We start from the raw sequence: 24,203 nt of genomic DNA on the forward strand, positions 1-24,203 counted from the left end.
TTTTTGAGAATTATTTGTGGATTTCTTATCTATGGTCTATTGTTATGTATAGAATTTTGTATGAAGGCTGTGAATTTTGTATGTACAAGTCTATTGTTATCTATGTGCCGAGGCAGATGAGTACGCCATTGCGGAGTGGCGCCAGCACTTCCTGCATGACGTCGCCACCGAGAGTGCCTTCATACATGTGCGGCGGTCCTCGTCGGTTATTAGTCGCGGTGGAGGCGTGAAGTCTTGCGCCTGTTGGCACGTCGGCGCGTCGTCGAAGTTCATCTGCGAACGTGGTCTCGAGAGGCGCCACGCCGCCGCGTCGTACGCGCGGACGGCCTCGTTGGCGGTCTCGAATGTCCCGACACCGAGACGCAAGCCGCCGGAGCGGATCTCCACGTAAAGCATGCTGGAGGGGCGAGCATTGACGCCGCGGTAGCCGGAGCTGCTTCGAGCGCACAGCGGCATGTCGACGGCGGGGGAGAAGGCGCGGCGGCGGTGACGGGGCGCTAGATGTGAGGAAGAAGGGGGTGGCTGGGAAGAAGAAAGGCACTGGAGTGGCGGTTGGCGGGCTCGGGCATGTGCGATTTTTTTCCCGCACGCCAGAGTCTCCCGCGCCTGCTGGAGCGCGTCCAACCGCTCCGCGCGTGATATATATCACCGCTGTTGGAGATGCTCTAAGGGTTTATTTCCCAAGTGTTGGTCGATTTTACTTGCCGGTATTATCAGCACTGCATTCGGTTGATGCTGCCGCATCTTTACTGTTACTGTACGTCTAAGAACGAGTTGGCAATATGCACCTAGTTTTATTGTTACTGTCATCTCGTTCTACTACTATTCCCTCTGTTCTAAAATATAAGAACGTTTTTAAACTACACTAGTGTCAAAAGCGTTCTTATATTACACTAGTGTCAAAAACGTTCTTATATTATGAAATGGAGGGAGTAGTATATAACATCTGGATTTGCACGGCACTAAAGCCGCCTATATAAGGATCAACATTTGTCATCGTAGAAACGACATGGTTGCATGGCAAACTCCTGAGACGTACCAGTCTAAAACACTCAAACGAGGAGCATTCATATCCGTTACAGGAACAAAGCAAAAATGAACTTGAGCGGTTGAGCCTAGACCTACTACTGGTTTAAAAAATTTAAAGTCTCAAATCATCATACGGGGAAGAACATTCCAATGATTGATGGCCATAACCATCAGCCATGCATGTTACAAAAAAAAAGAGGGCATCGAGAATTTCCGCGCAGCTTTGAGAGCACGATCAGAGCTTCGTGGAGACCATGGTACAGGATTTCTTATCTGAAAGCAAATGAGGCTGCTGGATGTTACATCCCCCAAAACTCCAGTTCACGCCTGGCGAATTCTTTCATCTGCTTCTGGCTACGGAGATCTGGTAGAATTATCAAGGAGATGATAAATGTGTAGTTTAGGATCATGCACAGAAGAAACATATTTAAGTTCACAAATATACTTTCAATTTAACAGAATGGTGACAAGACATCAAGCAGATTATATGCACATAAAAACATGTAGCTTTTCGGGGAAGGTGGAACAAGACAATATGCAGCTTACATCCGTCAGCAAATAGCACAGAAACACACAAGCAAGTAATAATACCGATAACACAAATAAATACGAAATGTTATCTGAAGAGAAGGTATGACTCACAAGCACTCCCACTGCGGCGGACATAAATTTTCTTGAGGGGTATTCCATTTTCCCTAAACAAATTTGCCAACTTATGGACTCTCCCATCATCCTTTGAGCATGTAATCTTCACCATTTGAAGGTCTTTGCAAGTAAATGATCTTCCCTGTAGTTTGATACCTGTTTCTGATGCCTTTCTGGTATTGAAGTTCTTTTGCAGATCAAGAAAGTTGTTAAGCATGTGTTCAGGTACTCAAAACTAAAAGATAATCAAGTAAGCATAAGCCCCAAATATGTAATTACACATACAATTTTAAGTTGGAGAAAGAGCTTCTGTATATTAGGTGAGTGCTGCAGCAAGAAAATTAATGCATCAAAGTCTGCAGCCATACACCATTCGCCAAGGGACAGGGTCTTCAGGTTGTCAAAAGTTGGACACATATTCAGTTCCCTACTCAGAACCACCTACACATTGCACATAAAATGAGTGTTCAGCAAATAAACATAGTAATTTGAATCAATTTTATATTTCATATACTGAATACAAGAGGTTTATTTAATATGCAGAGAAGAAAACAAACATACCCACCACGAAAAGGAAAAGACATACTATAATGTATTTGAATCAACTTCATATTTGAATCAACATACTATAATGTATTCAGCAAAGAACAATAATAATTTGAATCAACTTCACATTTTACATACTGGACATAAGAGGTCTATTTGATATGCAGAGGAAAAAAGCATACCCAACACGAAAAGGAAAAGACAGAGAGTAATGTGTAGCCATGATTAGCGCCTATTGGTAAAATATGATTCAGCATTCTTTTCTATAATGTGAAGGGACGTTGCCATTTTACGTGCATACTCAAAATAGTTAATTATACAACAATATAAACAGTAATAAGAATACAAGAAAATGGCAAACATTAATCTGAAATAAATAAATGATGAATAATGGTCTGTTGAAGCCACACACACTTCCTTATCTCAGTGATTTCACCTACTACTTTGATGATGAAATGAGCTAGTACTAATTTCTTGATCTGAATTCTGAACTCTTCAGCAAGTCAACTGTGCTAACCAGGGGTTGGTACCTATGTACGAAATGTGCACATTGGACATATATGCGTTATATTGGGAGCAACATAAATGTCTTTTGTGAAGATCAGAAAAGGCTGCTAAAAACAATTATGGCTATAGCATGGAAATTTTCGTACTCAAAGATAGAGAGATCAGTAAAAGGTGCTGACAGCTATACCTCTCCAGCATCAGTCAACAACTCCAAAGTTCTAGCACTTGAAAGAGACCCAAGAATATGACGTCCACCTAAAATCTTCCTGCCATTGCATTCTCTGTTTCCACCATAGTTACCATTTTCACTGGAAAGCTTGGCCCCTTTGTAGCCATACTTTGCATCATTTGCAATCTCACTGTATTCACAGGTATTGTCATCGCTATTGATATCACTACCATAATCAAAATTATCCTTGTAATGACCGTGCGTGTAACTTTCTTCAGCAAAAGTATGTCCATATCCAAACCTTATAAAATGATCATATCCAAAATCATCACCCAAGGAAGAGTCATCATGAATCTTAGAGCTCTCTGTCCAATCATTATCATCGCTCTCATCCCCGTCGTCATCAGTAGTTCCATCACAGTCATCTTCATCACTGATGTGTTCAAAGTCATCACCCAAGAAAGAGTCATCAAGTATGATAGTGCCTGTGACCAGTGACCCCAAGTTCTTGAACGATGGGACTCGGACGTAAGGTGTGGTGAGGCGCAGAAGTAGGAGGTTCGGAGCAGCAATGGAGAAGGCGCAGTTGATCTTGCATTTGAGCATGATTAAAGTCTTCAAAGAGGCAGACACAATCCCAGGGCCTGTCACCAGGCAATCCTTCAGATCCAGCTCCTCCAAAGACGTGCAGCTAGAAGAGAGCTGCTTGAGGATCCTGTCGTTGAGCCTGGCATACGACAGCTTCAGCACCTTGAGGTGGCAGGAGACGAACTGCACGCGGTCCAACGACGCGATCTCCAAGCGATGCCCAGCGAGATGGATGACCCGCGCGTTGCGGTTGATGGCGGCCCTGATCCACGCGCTGGCGTCGTCCTCGTCGTAGCCCGCGTCCTCGTCGCCGGACCGCAGGCGGAGCGTGCCCACGGGCGCCGACGCGTCGCGGAGGAGGAAGAGGCGGTGCACGAAGTGGCGGAACTCCTCCGGCGGGTCGGCGTCGCGGCCGGAGGAGTGGTGCAGGCGGAGGTCGACGCAGGGCGCGGACGCCCAGAGGTGGCGCCACCGGCGCGCGAGCACGCAGGTGCGGACCGCCTCCCACGCCTTGAGGGACGACATGATGCGGTGCAGGAGCGCGTCCGGGAGGGCGCTGAGGCGGTCGGGCTTCACGGCGACCTGGACGCGGGAGCCGGGCTTCCCGCCGGCGCCGCGGCGCGGCCCCGGGCGCTGGGTGGTGCTCCGGCGCATTTCGTCGAGCAGAAGACCTGCACGCAGGTTTAGGGTCACACGGCGCGGCCTCGTGGAGATTTTGTGATCTGTGGAGGAAGGGATGGAATGGAACTTACCAAGAGGAGAGAGACTCGGCGAAATGGGCGGAGTTTGTTGCCGCTTTCTCGGTTTCCGGCGGCGGCTGATTGAGAGTGAATTGTGGAGTGGGATGGGGTAAACTCGGTCTTCTCTTTTTTTATTGAGAGTGAACTCCACTTGTACCCCCGTTTGTAAATTTGTGGCATTGTCAACATTGAAAAAAATAAATTAAATTGTGGCAGTGTATACCGAGAGACGCTCGACGTAAGGACAGCTTCGTACGTTTTTCTTTTCAAATAGCTTCGTACGTACGGAATTAGAGTTACGGATCAGCACCACATTCAATCTCTGTCCCCCGTCCCCATCGCCGACACACTCACCTCATCCGCCCCACTTCACCGGTCGACACCCCGCCCCCTCTCAACCCTCCTTAGTCGCCGCCGCCGCACTCAACTCCGATCATTGGTGCGGCCGCATCCTCCCGGTAAGACCTATGAGGCCCGCGCCAAGAGAGTACTGGAAGAAGGCGTGGGACTACTTGGAGTTGACCGAGGACGACGCTCACCGTAAGGTTGAATCAGTCGTCGGAGGGACCCGCCTACCCGCCGCCCTCGAGTATTTTTGACTCAATGTTGATAGCAGCCTAGCAGAAATGGACGCCGCGCTCACGTTGGCCTTCCGATGCACAATATGGTGACTCTACTAGGTTTGCTCTTACATCCCCGTCTGCCAGCACAGGCCATAAAACCTCGAAACAGGCTTTCGCCCCGCTTTATATATAAGCAATCCCCAAACCAAGTACACGGTCGAACGATACAAGATGGTGAGGTAGCTCTCATACAATGTCGATCCCAAGATAATCTAATCATGCAGAACACGACTACGCTACCGAAAGAAAGCATTGGGAAAACCGAGTACAACGCTACACAATGCCCCAAACACCTAAGCTCCACGACAACACCCCGAGGAGGGAGAACGGTGCAGAGCATCGCCGTTGTCCAGAAGGGACCAGGGTCTTCACCCGAAACTCTGACACGAAGAGGAGCACCACGACGAGGTCTTCATGAAGATAACACCGCCCGCAAGCATCGTCGTCGTCAGCGACAAAGCGCAAAGCTTTCACTCGGCATCCCCCCTGAGCACATGCCATAAAACCACCCAGCTCATTTGACTGCACCATGTTTGGTGGTTTGGTCAATGGTCAAGTCAGACCCACTGTGTGAAACCGCAAGCAGTGGGGTAAAGATGAACAAAGGGCGGCAAAGCGACAACCAAAACTAGATTTGCCATGGGCAAGGTTTTGCTGATTAGGCGGACGGGGACGCGAGTCCGATTAGGTGGGTAGGGAGGATACTCCCATCTGGTTTACACTCCCAAGTTGGAATATTGGCCATCACACACATCATCTTGACAAGTGGACCCAACCGGTTAAAATCAGGCAAATTATTAAATTGGGTTAAACTAGACACAAGACAACAATTTTGAGGTACAATGTGGCAGAAAATTTAAATGGGGTAAATACTATCACAAATACACAAAACAGTGGGTAACATGTGAAATTCGCTCTCTTATTAACTGTGCGCTTTTTCAACAAAAAAATGTTGTGCAGTTTTTCAGGTGTGTTAGCATTTGTTATTCAGAGAGAAAGTACCTCGCTGCTCGTAGTTGTAGGCACACATGATTGCAGAGCATGAAGCTTACTTCAATATTGATATTCTACCTGATGTATATGAAGTGTATTTCCTTTTTACTGTAGATGAAACGTATTTCAATACACTACTTACGAAGATTAAAAAAATCTAACAAATGAACCGTACAGTCATACATTCAGAGTGAAATAACAAAGCGTATCTCAGCTGCACCACAATTCAGGCAAGGAGCATCCATAATTTTGTTTCTGTTCCGGTAAGAAAGCAAAGTTACCACAGACCACACATATGAACTCATCCCACCACGATTCTAGGAAGAACTTCCCGACGATTTGTACCGATAAATAGTTCCATCATCCATGCTACCAAAAAAAGACATCAAAAGATCCGGTGAAGCTTTGAAAGCATTATCAGTGCTTACTAGGTCCTTGCTAACTACATAAGGGACGATTTGATCGCGGTAGGATTTAATATCTAGAAGACCCCGTAAACTTCTGGATGTCATGTTACATCCAGTCATCCCCACATTCATCCAGTTCTTGCTTGGCGAGTTCCCTCATAAACTTCTGGCCGCGGAGATCTAGTAGAAATATCAGAAAGTAGATGACTATAGATTAGGACCATGTATGAAAGAACATCTTCTAATTTAATAGAATACACTTCTCATGTAATAGAATATCAATGATACACTAAGCAGATCATATGCCACCTAAAACATAATTCGCTTTTCAGGAACATGGCAATGTGTGTCATTACATCTCAGTAAATAGCACATGAATATATAAACCAACAAACCAGTAAGGAAATACTGATACTGGAAGTAAATACAAAATGGTATATGAAGAGAAGGTATGACTCACGAGCATTCCCGCTCCGACGCACATATATATACTGAAGGGGTATACCATTTGCACTGAACATATGTGCCAAGGTATGGACTCTCCCATCATCCTTTGAGCATTTGATCTTAACCATTCTAAGGTCTTTGCAAGTAAATGATCTCCTCTCAAGCTTGATACCTGTTTCCAATGCCTTCCTCATGCCGAAGTTCTTTAGCACAACAACCAAATTGTTAATAAGCATGCGATCAGAAAAATAAAGTAAATGATCAAGTAGCATACACCAAATATGTAATCACACATACCAATTTAAGTTGGAGAAAAAGCCTCTTTATATTAGGTGAATGCTGTAGCAGGAAAATTAATGCATCAAAATCAGCGGCCATACACCATTCACCAAGGGACAGGGTCTTCAGGTTGCTAAAAGTTGGACACCTTTTCAATTCCCTACTCAGAACCACCTTCATATTGCAGCCAAAAGAGTATTTAGCAAAGAGCAGTAGTAAGTCGAATCAACTTCTCAGTTCTCACAATACAAACAGCATACGAGTGGTTTATTCAACAGAAAGAATAAAACAAAGATACCCATCTCAAAAAAGAAGGGAAAACAAAGATACCCATCTCAAAAAAGAAGGGAAAACAAAGATACCCTCCTTTGGTTCATAGGATAGGAAAATCATAAGAATAGAAAAGTCATTGGAAGTGAGATGACATGCATCTCAGTTCCTATAGGAAAAGAGATGTCACTTGGTTCATAGGATAGGAATTTTTCCATTAGGTATGAGCTAATGTTTTCCCCCCTTTGAAATGTGAAGGACAGGAACAGGTCCTACATGGGAATAGGAATTCATTCCTATATACCAAATGGCTCTATAGGAAATTTTTCATTTAGAAATCCTATCGTATATAATTCCTACAAAAATCCTTAATCAGTTTTCTAGTAACTGAAGGAACATCAGCCTTAGACTCTCTTATAATGACTGGATATAATTAATCAGTTTTTTACATTATATATAGTTAATCTGTTGAAAAGATATACTGTTGCAACAAAGAGAAAAACGACAAACAATCCTATGAGAATGTAAATGGTAAACAATGCTCCCTCGAAGCTACAGTGCCCTACTACATTTGATGGTTAAGCAAACCAGTACTACTTTATTCATTTAAACTCTGTACCCAGGTATTGACACCAGAGCAGAAGGTCAGAAATGTGTTCATTCGACACATGTGTTCTGTTCAAGGGAACATGACGTTTCTTTGTGAAACGTCCGGAAAAAAATGTCCGATGATAACTGCAGAAAATATAAATAGAAAATAAGAGAGGAAAGAGACAGATCAGTAAAAGATGGTGATAGCTATACCTCTCCAGCATCACTTAACAAGTCCAAACTCGTAGCAGTAGAAAGGCTCTCAAGCATATTTTGGCCACCTAGAATCTTACTATAATTTCGACCACTGTTTCCACCATACTTACCATCTTCACTGGAAAGCTTGGCCCCTTTGTAGCCATACTTTGCATCATTTGCAATCTCACTATATTCATAGGTATTGTCATCACTATCAATATCGCTACCATAATCATAATTATCCTTGTAACGACTGTGTCCATATCTTCCTTTAGGAAAACCATATCCAAATCCAAAATTATCAAAATTGCCATCATCACTGATGTATCCAAAGTTATCATCACTGATGTATCCAAAATCATCATCACTGATGTATCCAAAATCATCATCACTCAAGGAACAGTCATCATGAATCTTATAGCTCTCTCTCTTATCATTGTTGTGGTTATCATCATCAGTAGTTTCATCAAAATTATCTTCATCACTGATGTATCCAAAATCATCACACAAGAGAGAATCATCAAGTATGATGGTGCCTGTGACCAGTGACCCAAAGTTGATAAATGACGGAACTCGGACGGAAGGTGTGATGAGGCGCAGCAGCACGAGGTTCGGAGCAGTAATGGAGAAGTCCCAATTGAACGTGCATTTGAGCATGATTAATGTCTTCAAAGAGGTAGACACAATCTTAGGGCCAGTGACCAAGCAATCCTTCAGATCCAGCTCTTCCAAGGATTTGCAACTAGAAGAAAGCTGTCCAAGGATCCTATCGTCGAGCCTGGCATACGACAACTTCAAGATCTTGAGGTGGCAAGAGACGAAGGGCACGCGGTCCAACGACGCGACTCCCTTACGATGTCCAACAAGATGAATAACCCGCGCTTTGCGGCTGATAGCAGTCCTGATCCACGAGTTGGCATCTTTCTCGTCGAAGCCCACATAGTCGTCGCTGGACCGCAGGCGGAGCGTGTCCACCGACGCGGACACATCACGGTGGAGGAAGAGGCTGTCCACGAAGTCACGGAACTCCTCCGGCGGGTTGGCATCGCGGAAGGAGGAGTGGCGCACGCGGAGGTCGATGCAGGGCACAGACGCCCAGAGGTGGTGCCACCGCCGCGCGAGCACGCAGGTGGGCACCACCTCCCACGCCTTGAGGAACGACATGATGTGGTGCAGGAGCGCGTCCGGGAGGGCGCTGAGGCGGTCGACCCCGACGGCGCCGGCGCCGGCGGCGGAGGCTGATGCCTGGCCAGCGCGGCGGTAAGGCCCCCAGCGCCGGGAGGTTGTCCGGCGCATTTCGTCGAGCAGATGGCCTGCGTACAGGTTCGGGCACCCCGGCGTAAGGATTATGCAGGAAAATCCATGGAGGAATGTGCGTATGGGGATGGGATCGCAGCGAGAGGGGCTGAGGGAGGAAGGGATCCAACTTACGGAGGGATTCGCCGAAATGGCGTGGACTTCTTTGCCGCTTTTGGATTTCGAAATTTTGGGGATGGAGTTCGATCGCCAGTTCGCTACTCGCCTTCTCCCCCGCACCAATTTTGTTTTCAGGGCTCTCCCCCGCAGCAAATGGGGCGGCGGCTGCTTCAGCCGATGGGCCTTTGGGCATTCCGCCGCGTGTGTTACCAAGGGGTGGCCCAGTTAGCAACCCATTATATTTCTCCAACAACAAATGTACTACTACAAAAAATTCTCCATTTTGTCTAAAAAATATCTCATGTTTCTAAAAAAAAGAATCCAACTAATGCATTCTACTGCTTCCAAGCGACGACACGGTTTTCTTTTGCCTAGAACGTTCTGGAGTAAAATGCCCCACTGGTCCATAAACTTGGACCAGATGCACACTTCTGTCCATTAACTCAAAAATTGCGCATCGGAAGGCATAAACCAGTAACTCCCTCTGTAAAAAAAATATAAAAGCATTTAGATCACTAATTTAGTGATCTAAATTCTCTTATAATTTTTTAAGGTCTCTGCGTCTGTCATCTGGCTTATGTTTCATGTAGCATTCAGATACTTTAGTTAAAAAAGATTTAAACACGACTTAAGTTTTGTGCAGGGGTCTAGATAACTTGACTGCTATGTTGTCTACTAAAACCTTATGGATTAACTCAAGTTTGTTGTCAAAGTGAGCGCGACCTTTCTCAACCCTAGCCGTTGCCACCAAGTCCCCCCCCCCCACGCACCTGCATCGGGTTCCCGTTCGATGGCCCCCTCGGTGGCAAGAGGAGTAGGGACCCGCCCGCCCATTCCGTTTTATGTCCTTATCGGCGAGGCGACGATGGCAGCAATGATGTGTTGGAACAAGGTCTCTTTAGTCTCTTCCTACCTTGACAATGTCCGTTCCGGCGTGAAGGGAGTTTTTTGTCCCGTGGGAGTTTGTATCACCAGATATGTTGGCTGTCTTCATATCTTGGTTTCTGGTGTGTCATTCAAGCAGAGCAATTGGCCAGCCATTAGTGTGACAACTTTGACATCTTATTTGTATTATTCTTCGGCATGGTCTGGTTTATCCAACCCTCTGAAACGATGTTGACGGATTGCAAGCTTGTTTTGCATGGCATGATGCTTCAACTGATGTTTCTTCAACGACTTCTAGATTTCATCTCAATGGACGAGTGGTTATTGCTGTCTTTAAATCGTGGTATAACGAAGACGTTTGCACATATCTCTTTCTTTCACTGTTGGTTCGGTGCAATTTCAATCTCTGCCGAGTGGCGTACAATCGAAGGAAGAAGAAGAATACCCCCTTCGTGCCAAAATATGTGTCGTTGATTTAGTATAATTTTGTATGGACTTTGTACTAAATCGGCGTTACTTATTTGGGATGGAGGGAGTAGTATATTTGGCAATGTAAAAAAAATTGGTACTGTCCAGTTGTGTTTCAACTGTACTGCCCATTATTTTTCTTGCTAAATACTCCCTCAGTCCCAAAATAAGTGTCTACATCCAAAATAGGTGTTTCAATAAAGGTAGTATAAAGTTAAGACACTTATTTTGGGACGGAAGGAGTATCCGATATAATATGCCTTTTTTTTAAAAGACCCAGATGCCTGGCTTTTCATTGATTTAGCAGAAGAGAGAGTTACAAAAATTGTCACTAATCAAAGGAGATTAGCAACAGAAGAAAGAAAGACCGGGTTTAAAGAAGAGCACGCAGGCTCTCCCCCTTCCCCTATCCTCTGGATATCGTCTAAGGTTTATTTCTCATGTGATATCCCCGAAGGGGGGCTCTAATCCTTTTGCTCCTGCCAGCCTCCATTGCTCTATTTCTCTTCTGCAAGCACTGATCACATCGTCAACGCAAGCCTCCTTCTTCCTGAACGTGCAGCTGTTGCGTTCCTGCCAGATGTTCCATGCAACCAGAGCCAGCATGGATTTGGAGGCTCGTCTGTTGGATGGTGATGATGCAGAGACTATTGCAGTGACAACCTCCGTTGTGGTCTTGCACCCGTCCCAGGTTACTGGGCTGAGCGCGCCGCAGCCCCTCCATGCTGCTGCCCTGGCCCAAATCAGCTGTGACGTGGGGCAGTCCCAAAGGAGGTGCGCCGAGCTCTCCAAGTTTCTGAGGCATAACTGGCAGAAGTAGCCATTCTTCCATCCGCGCCGCTGCAGCCGGTCGTTGCACCAGAGCCGGTCATGGTGCAACAGCCACATGAAGAACTTGATTTTCCCTGGCGCCCATACCTTCCAGATGAGCTGTTGTAGTGCACCTCTTGGCTGCCCATCGAACTGAGCATCGTAGGCTGATTTGGCACTGTACTGAGCTCCCGCCCGCCAAGAGATCTCATCCTCCACCTCTTCCCACAAGGTGAGATTGGCCTCGCGGATGCTGCGGCGCAGAGAGACCAGCTGCGGGATGATCTCCATCGCATTGCTTCTCCGGAGATCAAGGATCCATCTGTCGCCCTGGAGCGCTTCAGCCACCGATCGGTTCTTTCTTGATGAGTTGGCGAACAGCAGAGGGAACTGAAGTTTTAGCGGCTGATCGCCGAGCCAGGTGCAGTTCCAGAACGTGGCCCTCCTTCCATTTCCTATGTCAACTCTAGTTTCAGCGGCGAATAGTTCTCTGTCCTTGTCGTCGCACGGCGATCCCGTGCCGACCCATGGCCTGTCCGGATGCTTCCATGCGAGCCAGAGCCACCGTAGGCGGAGTGCGGGCGCAAAACGTACCATGTCTGGAATGCCAAGGCCACCGCGGTCCACCGGCGAGGTTACGAGCTTCCAGTTGGCCTTGCACTTCCCGCCTGAGATTTCCTCGTCCTGATAATAATAATAATATGCCTTCTTGGATGTCTTTTTTGATGTATCCATAAGAGAGAAACAACATAGTGAATTAAACATGCAAACACGCCATAGTACATAAGTATAAACACAAGGACAGTGATCGTCTACATAATTACAAGAAAATAGAGATCGGATTAACATGTTTACATGGAAACGATGACAAAGCTTAGCTCACGATCATGACCTTGTGCTTGTCTGACTAACTTCGACCTCGTCCGCGACGGTGACACCAACAAGCAAATCAAGCGCCTCCACAACAGCCAACATGTTCCCGGGGCTTGCGTGAAGGCACCTATACGCGACCATGCAAGCATCATGTGCCGCTGCCACCGGGTAAATGTCTTTCAACACCGGGTCCATGACCCTCCCTAGCTTGAGCGGGTCTCTCAGACGTGGTCGTAGGTTCCGCAGGTTCTGTTCTGAAGCACAGGCCAACCAGGCCAACCTCTGCCCGGTTAGGATCTCCAGTAACACCACTCTGAAACAGTACACGTCGCTCTTCTTGGTGAAGTCCCCGGACATGACATACTCCGGCGCAGAGCCGTACCCACTTGTTACGAGTGTGTACACGTTAGGATCGTCACCTTTCCCGTATTTTCTGGCGAACCACAGGTCTGATAGCTTGACATTGTTATACTGAAGTGTACAAAGAGTAAAAATCATTAGCGAGTGTATGTTGGGTCTAGCCAGGTAATAGTGGCAATCGATGGTCTTTCTAGTGGCCCTGTTGATAAAATGCTTAATTACGATGCCCTGACTCTTTCAGTGCATAAACGAAAATACGAAGTTCTTGTCAAATGGAAAAAATCGTGATTGCAAAAGTAAATTAAGAAAACTATACCTAGAACCACTTCTTTAATTATGATTAAGTATAGTTTTGACTGTGTGCATCTTAGTTGTATAGAGGCCGGGTATTGCTAATCATGCTTTGTATTTGCTTGATGCTATATTTGAATTAATTAAAAGCGCCCCTCATCAAAAATTTGTTGCCCGTTCCTCTCGCGTTAGGTGGTTGTTTCTTTCTTTCCAATCGTTGCCTAGTGGGCACGGTCAACCAAACAAAACATGTTTATTGTGTTGTACTATCAATTTTATTTCAATGAAATTAGGGTGCAGAGTTTATTTCATCAAAAAATTGTTATCCTCTCAAAATTCCATGCATATGGACTAAATAAACAATCACTAAAAAAAGAGGAAGAATGATCACCGAGTCTAGTAAGATGTTGGAGGCGTTAAATTTGACGGAGATCAGTGGCTTCTCTTCACCATGGAGGGACAACAACCCTTTCGCGGTAGCTAGAGCAATGCTTAACCGTGTTGACCATGACAACACAACACGAATATCTAAAACATATGATACATGATATTATTTTGCCAATAGATATCACATGAAATTGTTTTGCAGGTACAAATCACTGGAAAATTAACTTGATCCATTTCAATTCTTGCAGAAATCATTAATCATGAATCATGCTCTGCACACATCACAGATCACTTTCAAAAGGAGTAGTACGTAGTTTTGTAAATGTGGGTTAATTAAAGTCAAGGCGTTAATTGGGAGGTTTCGTGCGTACTGACTTACCACTGGAGAGGTAGTTTGCCAAGCTGCCATGGCCCATTAGCTCGTAGACGAGAAGCCTGTGCAGCCCCTCGTAGCAGTAGCCGATCATCTTCACCAGGCTCGGCTGCCGCGGCTGCAGCTCCCCCAGGAATATCGAATCTTTCTAATCACAGAGAAGGAAGTTGATTAGAGATACTATTCACTAACAGAACACGTACATCGATCTACCTACGTACCAGATGTTCCTCGGAGTGGTAGTCGTCAGCACGGACTCTCTTGACGGCGACTGGCTGCGCCGGGAGCCCCGGCCGGAAGCCGTCCTCGAGGGATCCCCTGTACACCGTCCCGAAACTGCCGCTGCCGATTTTGTTTCCTGAGGCGAACCCTCCGGTTGCGGCGCTCAGCTCCGCAAAGGTGAACCTGTGCATGTTGGAGTTGGGCGACACGGGCGCCGGCACCGGCAACTGATCCTCCTTGATGGCGGCGTCGGTAAGCAGATCCAGCGCCTTCACGACGTCCGACATGTCTGGCCTCTCCTCGGGTTTGACATGGAGACACTTGTATGTGACCAGGGCAGCCTTGTGTGCGGCTGCCACTGGGTAGATGGCCTTCAATGCTCTATCCATGATCCCTGCCAGTTTAACCGGGTCTTCGAGATTCGGCCGCGCGTACTCCAACAGGTTCCGCTCCTCCTTGACGGGTCTTTTCATGTCTACCCACTTCATCCCTGTGATCAGAATCTCCAACAACACCACCCCGAAGCTGTACACGTCGCATTTCGGGGTGAGACTGCCGGACATGACGTACTCCGGTGCGCTGCCGCGCGGTGTTCCAAGGCGCGAGCGCGTGGTGGTGACCGAGCCGTCGCTCGCTCTCGTGTCAAGCCTCAGGCCCGAGAGCGAGATCTTGGCATTGTTATCCTGGAGAAGGAGCATAAACTATTAGCCGGTTGTGTCCTCCCAAGTTGCGTAGTTAACATTTAACAAGGGCGAGAGATGCAGAATGGTCTCCTACCGAGTCCAGTAGGATGTCGGAGGCATTGAATTCGCCGCAGATCAATGGCTTCTCCGCGCCGTGGAGGGACACCAGCCCTTTCGCCGTAGCTAAGACGATGCTTAGTCTGGTTGACCATGGCAGCACGGGACGATAAAAAGCTGAAATTTGCATCACATGAAATGAATTCATTTCGATGTCATTTTCTGATTTGCACATATGGGGAATTGGGGATAGAATCAACGCTAGGAGGGCTCCTTGTGTGCGTACGTACGCTTGAAGAAGTAGTCGTCCAAGCTGCCATGGTCCATGAGCTCGTAGACGAGGAGCCTGTGCTCCTCCTCGCAGCAGTAGCCGATCATCCTCACCAGGCAGGGATGCCGCAGCTGCAGCTCCCCGAGGAACATCGCCTCCTTCTGATCACACGGTAGCCGAGAGATGGAGATGGAGTACATCTGATCAATGTGAAATTGGGGGCTGACATCGAGGAGTAGGTACGTACCACCATTCCCTCGACGTAGTTGTCGACCCGCCACCGTGTCCGCTTGACGGCGACGGGCTGCGCCGGGAGCCCCGGCCGGACACCGTCCTCGATGAATCCCCTGTACGCCGTCCCGAACTCGCCGCTGCCGATTTGGTTGCAGCAGGCGAACCCCTCGGTCGCCGCGCACAGCTCCGCGAACGTGAAGGCGTGCAGGTTGGAGTTGGACGCCGCCAGCGGCAGGTCGTTGTTCGTGACGATCGGCGGTGGCTGCTGCGCCAACCCGCCGCTTGCTGGGACTTTCTCCCCCGCCGCCATGGCCCCGCCGAGGCAGCCGTGGAGGAGTGTTCTCCACGAGGACGACGACGACGACGCCGTCAGACTTCCTTGAAGCAGCCTTGGAACTGGACCCCATAGCTAGCCCGCGCGGCACCCACGCAGCTGGCTTGCAAGCTGCAAGCGATGCTGCCTAGCATATATTGCCTCCCCACGTCAAATTAGGTTTTTATATTCTTTTTTTTCAAGGAAATTAGGTTTTTATATTCGAAGACAACGAATTGGTCCACATGTATTGTGTCAAAGTCAAATATTAGTTTTAAATTTAAATATTCTTTTTGTCTCTAAACCGTCGGAGCCATCATTTTGTATATTTCTCTCCCACCGTATCATGCTGACGGGCAGCTCAGACATAACACTCCAGTATCTCTATTCCTAATGAACGAGTTGGTTGAATAGTACCCACCACTTTCGTCTCGTTTTTTTGTCTGGTTTTTTCGTCCCCCTCCCACCCCTTTTCTACGGGTTTATTTTCCTCTACACTCTTTTCTTGTAAAGCAACACTTTCCTAACGTATAAAAGATCACAAGTCTAACTTTCCTAATTTACTAAATCAATCGATTCCTCCAATTAATGCAATTTGATTTAATAGGAAATAAAATAACGAATTTGAAGGAAACAAATAACAGAATTTAAGGAAAAATCCGCGCATATATATCTACTCCTAAAGAACGAGTCTGCGGTCGGTGATGGTCAGTGGTACCTCGTTCGTTCGCTCGCTCGCCTCGTCGTTCCACTTCTCCCTCGCTCGGGCGAAAAGGAAACCTCCACCTCTTCTGCCATAATATCCTCTGTCTACCGAATCAATTGCTTTGTCAGCTCAAAAAAATGAAAACCAATCGCTTCGTCCTTCCTTAGCCTCCGACCTCCCCTCCCTTCCGCACGACTGAATTCTTATTCTCTCACAGCAGCGCGCGGCGAGATTATATCTGTGACTGTCGCCGACCTCTCCTCCGTCGATCGCCTCCTCTCTAGTGTCCCCTCGCCTTGATGTCTCCTCCTCACACACGTTATCATGCCGACCGCCCGTCGCCTCGCCACACTTGTCTCCGCCTTGACTATCGCTGCCACGATGGATCCAGATCCGTGCTAGACCATCACCGCCGACACGTCCTTCAACATGTCGTCGATGGCACTTCCTACCATAGGTTGCCGCATGGGTGCTTATACGGGGAGATCGAGGAGGGGTCACAGCCACGACGACTGATTCAGATGGGTCATTGGTGCGGTTGCTGGCGGCCCAGGCGGCGATAGCCTGATGCTGAGCGACAACCAGACGGAGACCCTGTGGGGGCACAACATAATGGTGCCTTGCGCCAAAGGGAACACGGGCGGTGCGCCGGTGCCATGATGTCCTCGACGTCTCCTTCTTCTTCTTTTTTGCGGGTTTAAAAGAAGTTTATTCCAAAGTAACAGGCTTACAGTCCGCTAATCTACTCCTAAAGAACGAGTCTGCGGATGGTGATGGTCAGTGGTACCTCGTTCGTTCGCTCGCTCGCCTCGTCGTTCCACTTCTCCCTCTCTCGGGCGAAAAGGAAACCTCCACCTCTTCTGCCATAATATCCTCTGTCTACCGAATCAATTGCTTTGTCAGCTCAAAAAAATGAAAACCAATCGCTTCGTCCTTCCTTAGCCTCCGACCTCCCCTCCCTTCCGCACGACTGAATTCTTATTCTCTCACAGCAGCGCGCGGCGAGATTATATCCGTGCCTGTCATCGACCTCTCCTCCGTCGATCGCCTCCTCTCTAGTGTCCCCTTGCCTCGATGTCTCCTCCTCACACACGTTATCATGCCGACCGCCCGTCGCCTCGCCACACTTGTCTCCGCCTTGACTATCGCTGCCACGATGGATCCAGATCCGTGCTAGACCATCACCGCCGACACGTCCTTCAACATGTCGTCGATGGCACTTCCTACCATAGGTTGCCGCATGGGTGCTTATACGGGGAGATCGAGGAGGGGTCACAGCCACGACGACTGATTCAGATGGGTCATGGGTGCGGTTGCTGGCGGCCCAGGCGGCGATAGCCTGATGCTGAGCGACAACCAGATGGAGACTCTGTGGGGGCACAACATAATGGTGCCTTGCGCCAAAGGGAACACGGGCGGGGCGCCGGTGCCCTGATGTCCTCGACGTCTCCTTCTTCTTCTTTTTTGCGGGTTTAAAAGAAGTTTATTCCAAAGTAACAGGCTTACAGTCCGCTAATCTACTCCTAAAGAACGAGTCTGCGGTCGGTGATGGTCAGTGGTACCTCGTTCGTTCGCTCGCTCGCCTCGTCGTTCCACTTCTCCCTCGCTCGGGCGAAAAGGAAACCTCCACCTCTTCTGCCATAATATCCTCTGTCTACCGAATCAATTGCTTTGTCAGCTCAAAAAAATGAAAACCAATCGCTTCGTCCTTCCTTAGCCTCCGACCTCCCCTCCCTTCCACACGACTGAATTCTTATTCTCTCACAGCAGCGCGCGGCGAGATTATATCCGTGCCTGTCGCCGACCTCTCCTCCGTCGATCGCCTCCTCTCTAGTGTCCCCTTGCCTCGATGTCTCCTCCTCACACACGTTATCATACCGACCGCCCGTCACCTCGCCACACTTGTCTCCGCCTTGACTATCGCTGCCACGATGGATCCAGATCCGTGCTAGACCATCACCGCCGACACGTCCTTCAACATGTCATCGATGGCACTTCCTACCATAGGTTGCCGCATGGGTGCTTATACGGGGAGATCGAGGAGGGGTCATAGCCACGACGACTGATTCAGATGGGTCATGGGTGCGGTTGCTGGCGGCCCAGGCGGCGATAGCCTGATGCTGAGCGACAACCAGATGGAGACTTTGTGGGGGCACAACATAATGGTGCCTTGCGCCAAAGGGAACACAGGCGGGGAGCCGGTGCCATGATGTCCTCGACGTCTCCTTCTTCTTCTTTTTTGCGGGTTTAAAAGAAGTTTATTCCAAAGTAACAGGCTTACAGTCCGCTAATCTACTCCTAAAGAACGAGTCTGCGGTCGGTGATGGTCAGTGGTACCTCGTTCGTTCGCTCGCTCGCCTCGTCGTTCCACTTCTCCCTCGCTCGGGCGAAAAGGAAACCTCCACCTCTTCTGCCATAATATCCTCTGTCTACCGAATCAATTGCTTTGTCAGCTCAAAAAAATGAAAACCAATCGCTTCGTCCTTCCTTAGCCTCCGACCTCCCCTCCCTTCCGCACGACTGAATTCTTATTCTCTCACAGCAGCGCGCGGCGAGATTATATCCGTGCCTGTCGCCGACCTCTCCTCCGTCGATCGCCTCCTCTCTAGTGTCCCCTCGCCTCGATGTCTCCTCCTCACACACGTTATCATGCCGACCGCCCATCGCCTCGCCACACTTGTCTCCGCCTTGACTATCGCTGCCACGATGGATCCAGATCCATGCTAGACCATCACCGCCGACACGTCCTTCAACATGTCGTCGATGGCACTTCCTACCATAGGTTGCCGCATGGGTGCTTTTACGGGGAGATCGAGGAGGGGTCACAGCCACGACGACTGATTCAGATGGGTCATGGGTGCGGTTGCTGGCGGCCCAGGCGGCGATAGCCTGATGCTGAGCGACAACCAGACGGAGACCCTATGGGGCCACAACATAATGGTGCCTTGCGCCAAAGGGAACACGGGCGGTGCGCCGGTGCCATGATGTCCTCGATGTCGCCTTCTTCTTCTTTTTTGCGGGTTTAAAAGAAGTTTATTCCAAAGTAACAGGCTTACAGTCCGCTAATACAAGATTATGAATGAAGGGGGGTGGCCGTTGCAACCAACAAGCGGTGCTACGAGCCGTTCGGGCATAATTAGCAAGACAATGTGAGACCATGTTCTGTGATCTCACGATCTTCACTGGTTTAAACTCCCTCTGCAGCATGTAGTTCTTGATCTCCCTGACCAATTGACCATTGGGTGATTTATCAAGTGAGGCATCAGTCATAGAAGAAAGGGCCACCATCGAGTCCGATTGTACTAAGACCGGAAGGTTAGACCATTCGATAGCCATAGACATTCCAATCTTAATAGCTTGAATTTCCGCCTCGAGAACATTGTTACAACAGAATAATAGTTGACATGATGAAAAAATGACAGAGCCCAAGTTATCCCGTAGGATCATGCCTGCTCCCGCCGAGCCCTCTTCCGCTGAATAAGATCCATCCACAGACAAGGCAAGCCAGCCAGGTGGTGGTGGTGTCTGCCATGGTGCATCCGGCGGCACTGCCTTGATCGGTACTGGCTGCAATGCACCCTCCAAAGGCGATTTCCCTCTGATAATTTGCTCTGTGGTGAGATTGGCTGCATTGCGAATAGAACTAAGATAACTACATAGAAATGTCTTAGACGTTTCAGCTGGAGGGATTTCTTTACCATGCGATAATTCATTCCGCAAGTACCAGATCCTCCACAGTAGCATGATGATCATATCCCGTACCTCACTAGTATTTTGATCCAATAGATTCAACAACCACTCATCCCCGTGTGCACAACTTGCTCCTTTTTAGGTATGGACCAAACCTCTTTCATAGTATCCCAAAGAGTGGCCGCATTATCACATGTGACAAGTGCATGGAACGAGTCCTCATCATACTTACCACAGATTGTACAAGTCGCCCTATGAGCCAAGTGTTGACACCAGATTTTGGCACAGTCAAGAACTTATTTAAATTGGCCTTAAATGGAGAAGTGTTCTACATGAAAAAGTTTCGTATTGTCGATACGAACATCTTTGAAGTTTGGGTCATCGCCATCTGATCTCATCTCGAAGGCCGAAGTTGTGTTTGAAATACTGAGATTTTGTATTCAGAACACTATTCGGCACATTATGCCCCCAAGACTGCCTCGTATGGAAAAATGATCTACATGGATTGTCTTCGTCTCGTCGAAACGATCGATTTTGATATAAAAATTGTTCCAATCCGAGTTCGTATGCAAAAGTTAGAGCCATCCAAATACAGCACTATCACGAGCCAAAAGTGGCGCGCCCCACGAGACACCATGTCTGATGGGTAGCGCGAATAACAGTCTGTGTTGCACGAGCGATTTGACCCTCAACATAAACTCTAATCAAAAAACGTTCAACATAAAAGTTGTTTGTCTCGTCGAAACAGTCAAGATTGCTTTTGGGCTCGTTTCCATCCAAGGTCGTTTACCACCTCAAAAGTTACACGCAAGGTGTAGCCAGTTTAAACCGAACAGTTTTGAAAAGTTCAGACAAAACTAATCCAAATTTGACTAGGGTTTTGGACGTGAATCCAAGCCTTTTCCTTGCACGGGAAGTCCAGCCGCCTCTTATATACCTGAGGGGTGATGGCCGATTGAACAACACACAATCGATCAATCAATCTACCACTTTTTATCTTTTATCTTTTCTCCTTAACCCTCGTTCTTCTTCTTCCTCGTTCTTCGTTCGTTCTTCTTTTTTGCAGGGCGGCGAACCTCGAGGCCCTAGGGGCGATCAGGTCGACCTAGGGCAGCCTATAGCCGCCGCGCGCCCAGACGGGGTCCCTCCCGGGCGTGTGGGGTTTCAGGTCCCAAAAGCGCCGGCTTGCTGTCTTGCGTATCGCGCTGGAAGTCGGCCTCCCGCGGTGTGAGTTGCGGAGCATCTCCCTCGGCGCCGCGGGTACACATCGACGTGTTCGTGTGACGCGTTCCAGCGTCAACACACTTTTTGGCGACTCCGCTGGGGACGAAGCTTTGAACGGTCTCCAGCCCGTTCTTGCTACGAAGAGATCGTCATCAAGTTGCTGCAATCTATAAAGGTAATATGAGTTCCCAATTCCCCTTTGTAGATGCAAATAATCCATATGTTGTTGCTGGATCACCTATTGAGCATAAAGTATCGGCTAGCCCTAGTTTTATCAATCATGCATCTAACTATGTGCAAGGGCCGATGCAAAACAATCTTCATGTTTCAAATTCTTATAAATTTAGCAACATGCAACATATGTATCCCAACTCCCATGCATCGGCAACCCCACAAATTCATATGCCGATGAGCAACATGATGAGTTCGATTAATCAATTTGAAACACCCCAAGTTAGAATTTCTAATGCCATACAAGAAAGTGTTTCACCCTTTTATTCATCGGCAGCTAATGTGCAATATAGTAATCCAACCATGCCGATGAATGAGAGAATTGGCCATGCTACTAATGGCTATTTGGCCAGTTACTCTCAACCGTCATATGCTACACCTCATGTTAGTAATTCTTCGGCACCATACACAACTGTAGATGCTCATAATTCGACTTCACACCTTCCTGGTTATAGCCGAATGAATGTAAATTTTACAGGAGCGGTTGTGTCCAACATTGTAGAAGATGAGGTAGTGGTGGCTGCATTGAAGAGTTTAGCCCAAAATAAGAGAATTAGTGCTCTTTGCCTTGAACAACATGAAAAGGGGCTATTTCCTGATTATGCCGCAATAAAAGCTAGAGTTTTGCAAGAAGATGAATCTTTGCCAATTGATAAAATTGGCGAGCAAAAGTATGGTTTTACAACACTGCATATGCCTTCACCTAGTGCTACATTATATTATACACCCCCTACACAATTGCAAAATTTTGGCAACACCCGTGTGTCATTGCCGAAAGAATCTAAAAGCATTGGGGGGCAATCATATCCGGAGTGGTCTGAAATTGAGAAAAAGCTTAAAGCTAATTTTGCCGCTCGCCGTCAGAAACAAATAGAAAAAGAATTGGCTCAGATAAAAGAAGCATTGCCAATTGGTACTATCAATGAAAAGAAGGATGATTCAGAACATGAAAGTGCTTCGGTTGAAAAAGACGAATCAAGTAGTATATATTCTGAATCCATCAAATCCAACGAGGCAAGCATTATTGAGAAAGGGCATGGCAAGCATAGGAAAACAACGGTGCTTGATTTTTCTGAAGTTAATGGAACCTACTTCCTGCCCTATGAGTTCCGTGCCGTAGAAATTGACAAGCTTCAAGGACAAGAACAAGTAGCCAAACAAAGTTCGGCCGACAAAAATCTTCAAAGCAATGATGCACGGATTCAAGAAAAAGATGATGACAAGGTGTTGGGGAGCCATCCAAAGACGGATCAAGATGTTCTTCAAATTGCACCACTATCATGCTCTCCCAACATATTTGAAGAGATATGCATAGCGAGTAATTTACCTATTTTCAGATTTGGTCGCAACTTCATTATTGATGCATCTATAAGAAATATTCTCATAAGTAATTTTGAAAGACCAATGAGGAAGGGTAATTTACTTGTTAGCAGTAAAATTGTTATGGAACATATCGGTCAACCCACTGCACCATTTATAAAGACCGATAATGACTTATTGTTACAGCCAAAACTTTTCCCGTTGCTTTCTCTAAAGTTCATATCTAGTTGGGTAGCTTTGCTTATTTCTTACTTGGCTTACACTTGGTCTCAACTGAGACATGTATGTTTTAAATATCTTCGTTTCAGAAATTTAAAGCCAAGGTTAAATTCTATTGAGAAAACCGATGCTAATATAATATCATATCCAAAGACATGGAGATAGAGTGGAAAACACAATGCATAGCCGAATGGGGAGATTCCAAATCTGAACCATTCATTTGCTTATCTCCAAAGCCGTTCAAACAGCAAGATCGTCTAGGAAACAAGAAGTATACTTTCAATTCAAGCATGCGTGATAAAATATTTGATTTGTTGCTGAAAAATAATTACATTACAATTCTTGATCACCATGTTAAGCCATCAATCCAAGGACAAATGTATTGTAAGTTGCATGATTCGTCCAAGCATAATTTTGAGGATTGCAACATTTTCGTCAAATAGTTAAATCGGCCATTGAAAAAGGACGATTGAAGTTTGTTGAAACACCAAGAGATGACCAGTCTATTCCGATTGGTCCCGATGGCAAAAAGTTTTTGCATCGGCTGCTTCAAGCCGATTCATTTAAAGAGAATGTAAAAGCTGCAGGTGATGGGATCAAGCTTTCAAGTAAAGAAGTTGTTGAAGAGCATAACGAGCATAATCTTGAGGGAGGGAGTTCCATCGAAGCTACAATGGAGACGCCAAGGACTGGGGGGCAGCAAGCAAATCTAATGATCGATGAAAGCAAACCAAAAGAAAACAAAGGCCAGAATAAGCGCAAGTGTAAGAGATCAAAAATCACCGTTGCTGAACTATTGGATAAATATCAAAAGCAGAGTGAAGAGAAGAATGCTTATCGGCCAAATCATGCAAAGAAACTAAGATCACCGCCAAGGCGCAAATATGAGGATTGGTATTGGCAAAGTGATAATTTTAATGCAACATATTCATATCCTTATTTTGGGCCGCCAATGCCAATGCCGTGGATGCCTCCCTATGCTCATATAGATACATATTCATCATGGAACATGTATGATACAAGGGCACATTCTCCATCTTACTCTAGACCATCTCACCAATACTATGCAGCTCCAAGGAGATCAACATTTGAACAATCACGCGTCAAAGACCGTTTCAATCATAAGGAATCGGTCCAG

General features: G+C 47.1%; 3 protein-coding genes across 3 annotated transcripts; all 3 read right to left on the reverse strand.

Moving 5' to 3' along the window:
• Positions 1–989: 989 nt before the first annotated feature.
• Positions 990–4,349, reverse strand: LOC119362550. Its single transcript, XM_037627792.1, has 5 exons — positions 4,237–4,349; positions 2,915–4,155; positions 1,960–2,115; positions 1,672–1,861; positions 990–1,393 (listed from the first exon to the last, which is right to left on the reverse strand). Exons 2-5 carry the CDS (start codon positions 4,136–4,138, stop codon positions 1,329–1,331), a joined length of 1,635 nt encoding a protein of 544 aa, XP_037483689.1. The 5' UTR covers positions 4,139–4,155; positions 4,237–4,349; the 3' UTR covers positions 990–1,328.
• Positions 4,350–6,024: 1,675 nt separating this feature from the next.
• LOC119362551 lies at positions 6,025–9,457 on the reverse strand. Its single transcript, XM_037627793.1, has 4 exons — positions 8,048–9,457; positions 6,992–7,147; positions 6,708–6,897; positions 6,025–6,427 (listed from the first exon to the last, which is right to left on the reverse strand). Exons 1-4 carry the CDS (start codon positions 9,326–9,328, stop codon positions 6,354–6,356), a joined length of 1,701 nt encoding a protein of 566 aa, XP_037483690.1. The 5' UTR covers positions 9,329–9,457; the 3' UTR covers positions 6,025–6,353.
• A 2,965-nt stretch (positions 9,458–12,422) lies between these two features.
• LOC119367358 (probable serine/threonine-protein kinase PBL8) lies at positions 12,423–15,624 on the reverse strand. The gene is made up of 7 exons (XM_037632890.1): positions 15,376–15,624; positions 15,148–15,289; positions 14,895–15,034; positions 14,117–14,800; positions 13,902–14,043; positions 13,527–13,663; positions 12,423–12,955 (listed from the first exon to the last, which is right to left on the reverse strand). The coding sequence occupies exons 1-7, from the start codon at positions 15,379–15,381 to the stop codon at positions 12,497–12,499; spliced, it is 1,710 nt and encodes a 569-aa protein (XP_037488787.1). The 5' UTR covers positions 15,382–15,624; the 3' UTR covers positions 12,423–12,496.
• Between the last annotated feature and the right edge of the window lie 8,579 nt (positions 15,625–24,203).

This window comes from Triticum dicoccoides, chromosome 2B (assembly GCF_002162155.2).
Source record: "Triticum dicoccoides isolate Atlit2015 ecotype Zavitan chromosome 2B, WEW_v2.0, whole genome shotgun sequence".
In the NCBI taxonomy this organism is placed as follows: Eukaryota; Viridiplantae; Streptophyta; class Magnoliopsida; order Poales; family Poaceae; genus Triticum; species Triticum dicoccoides.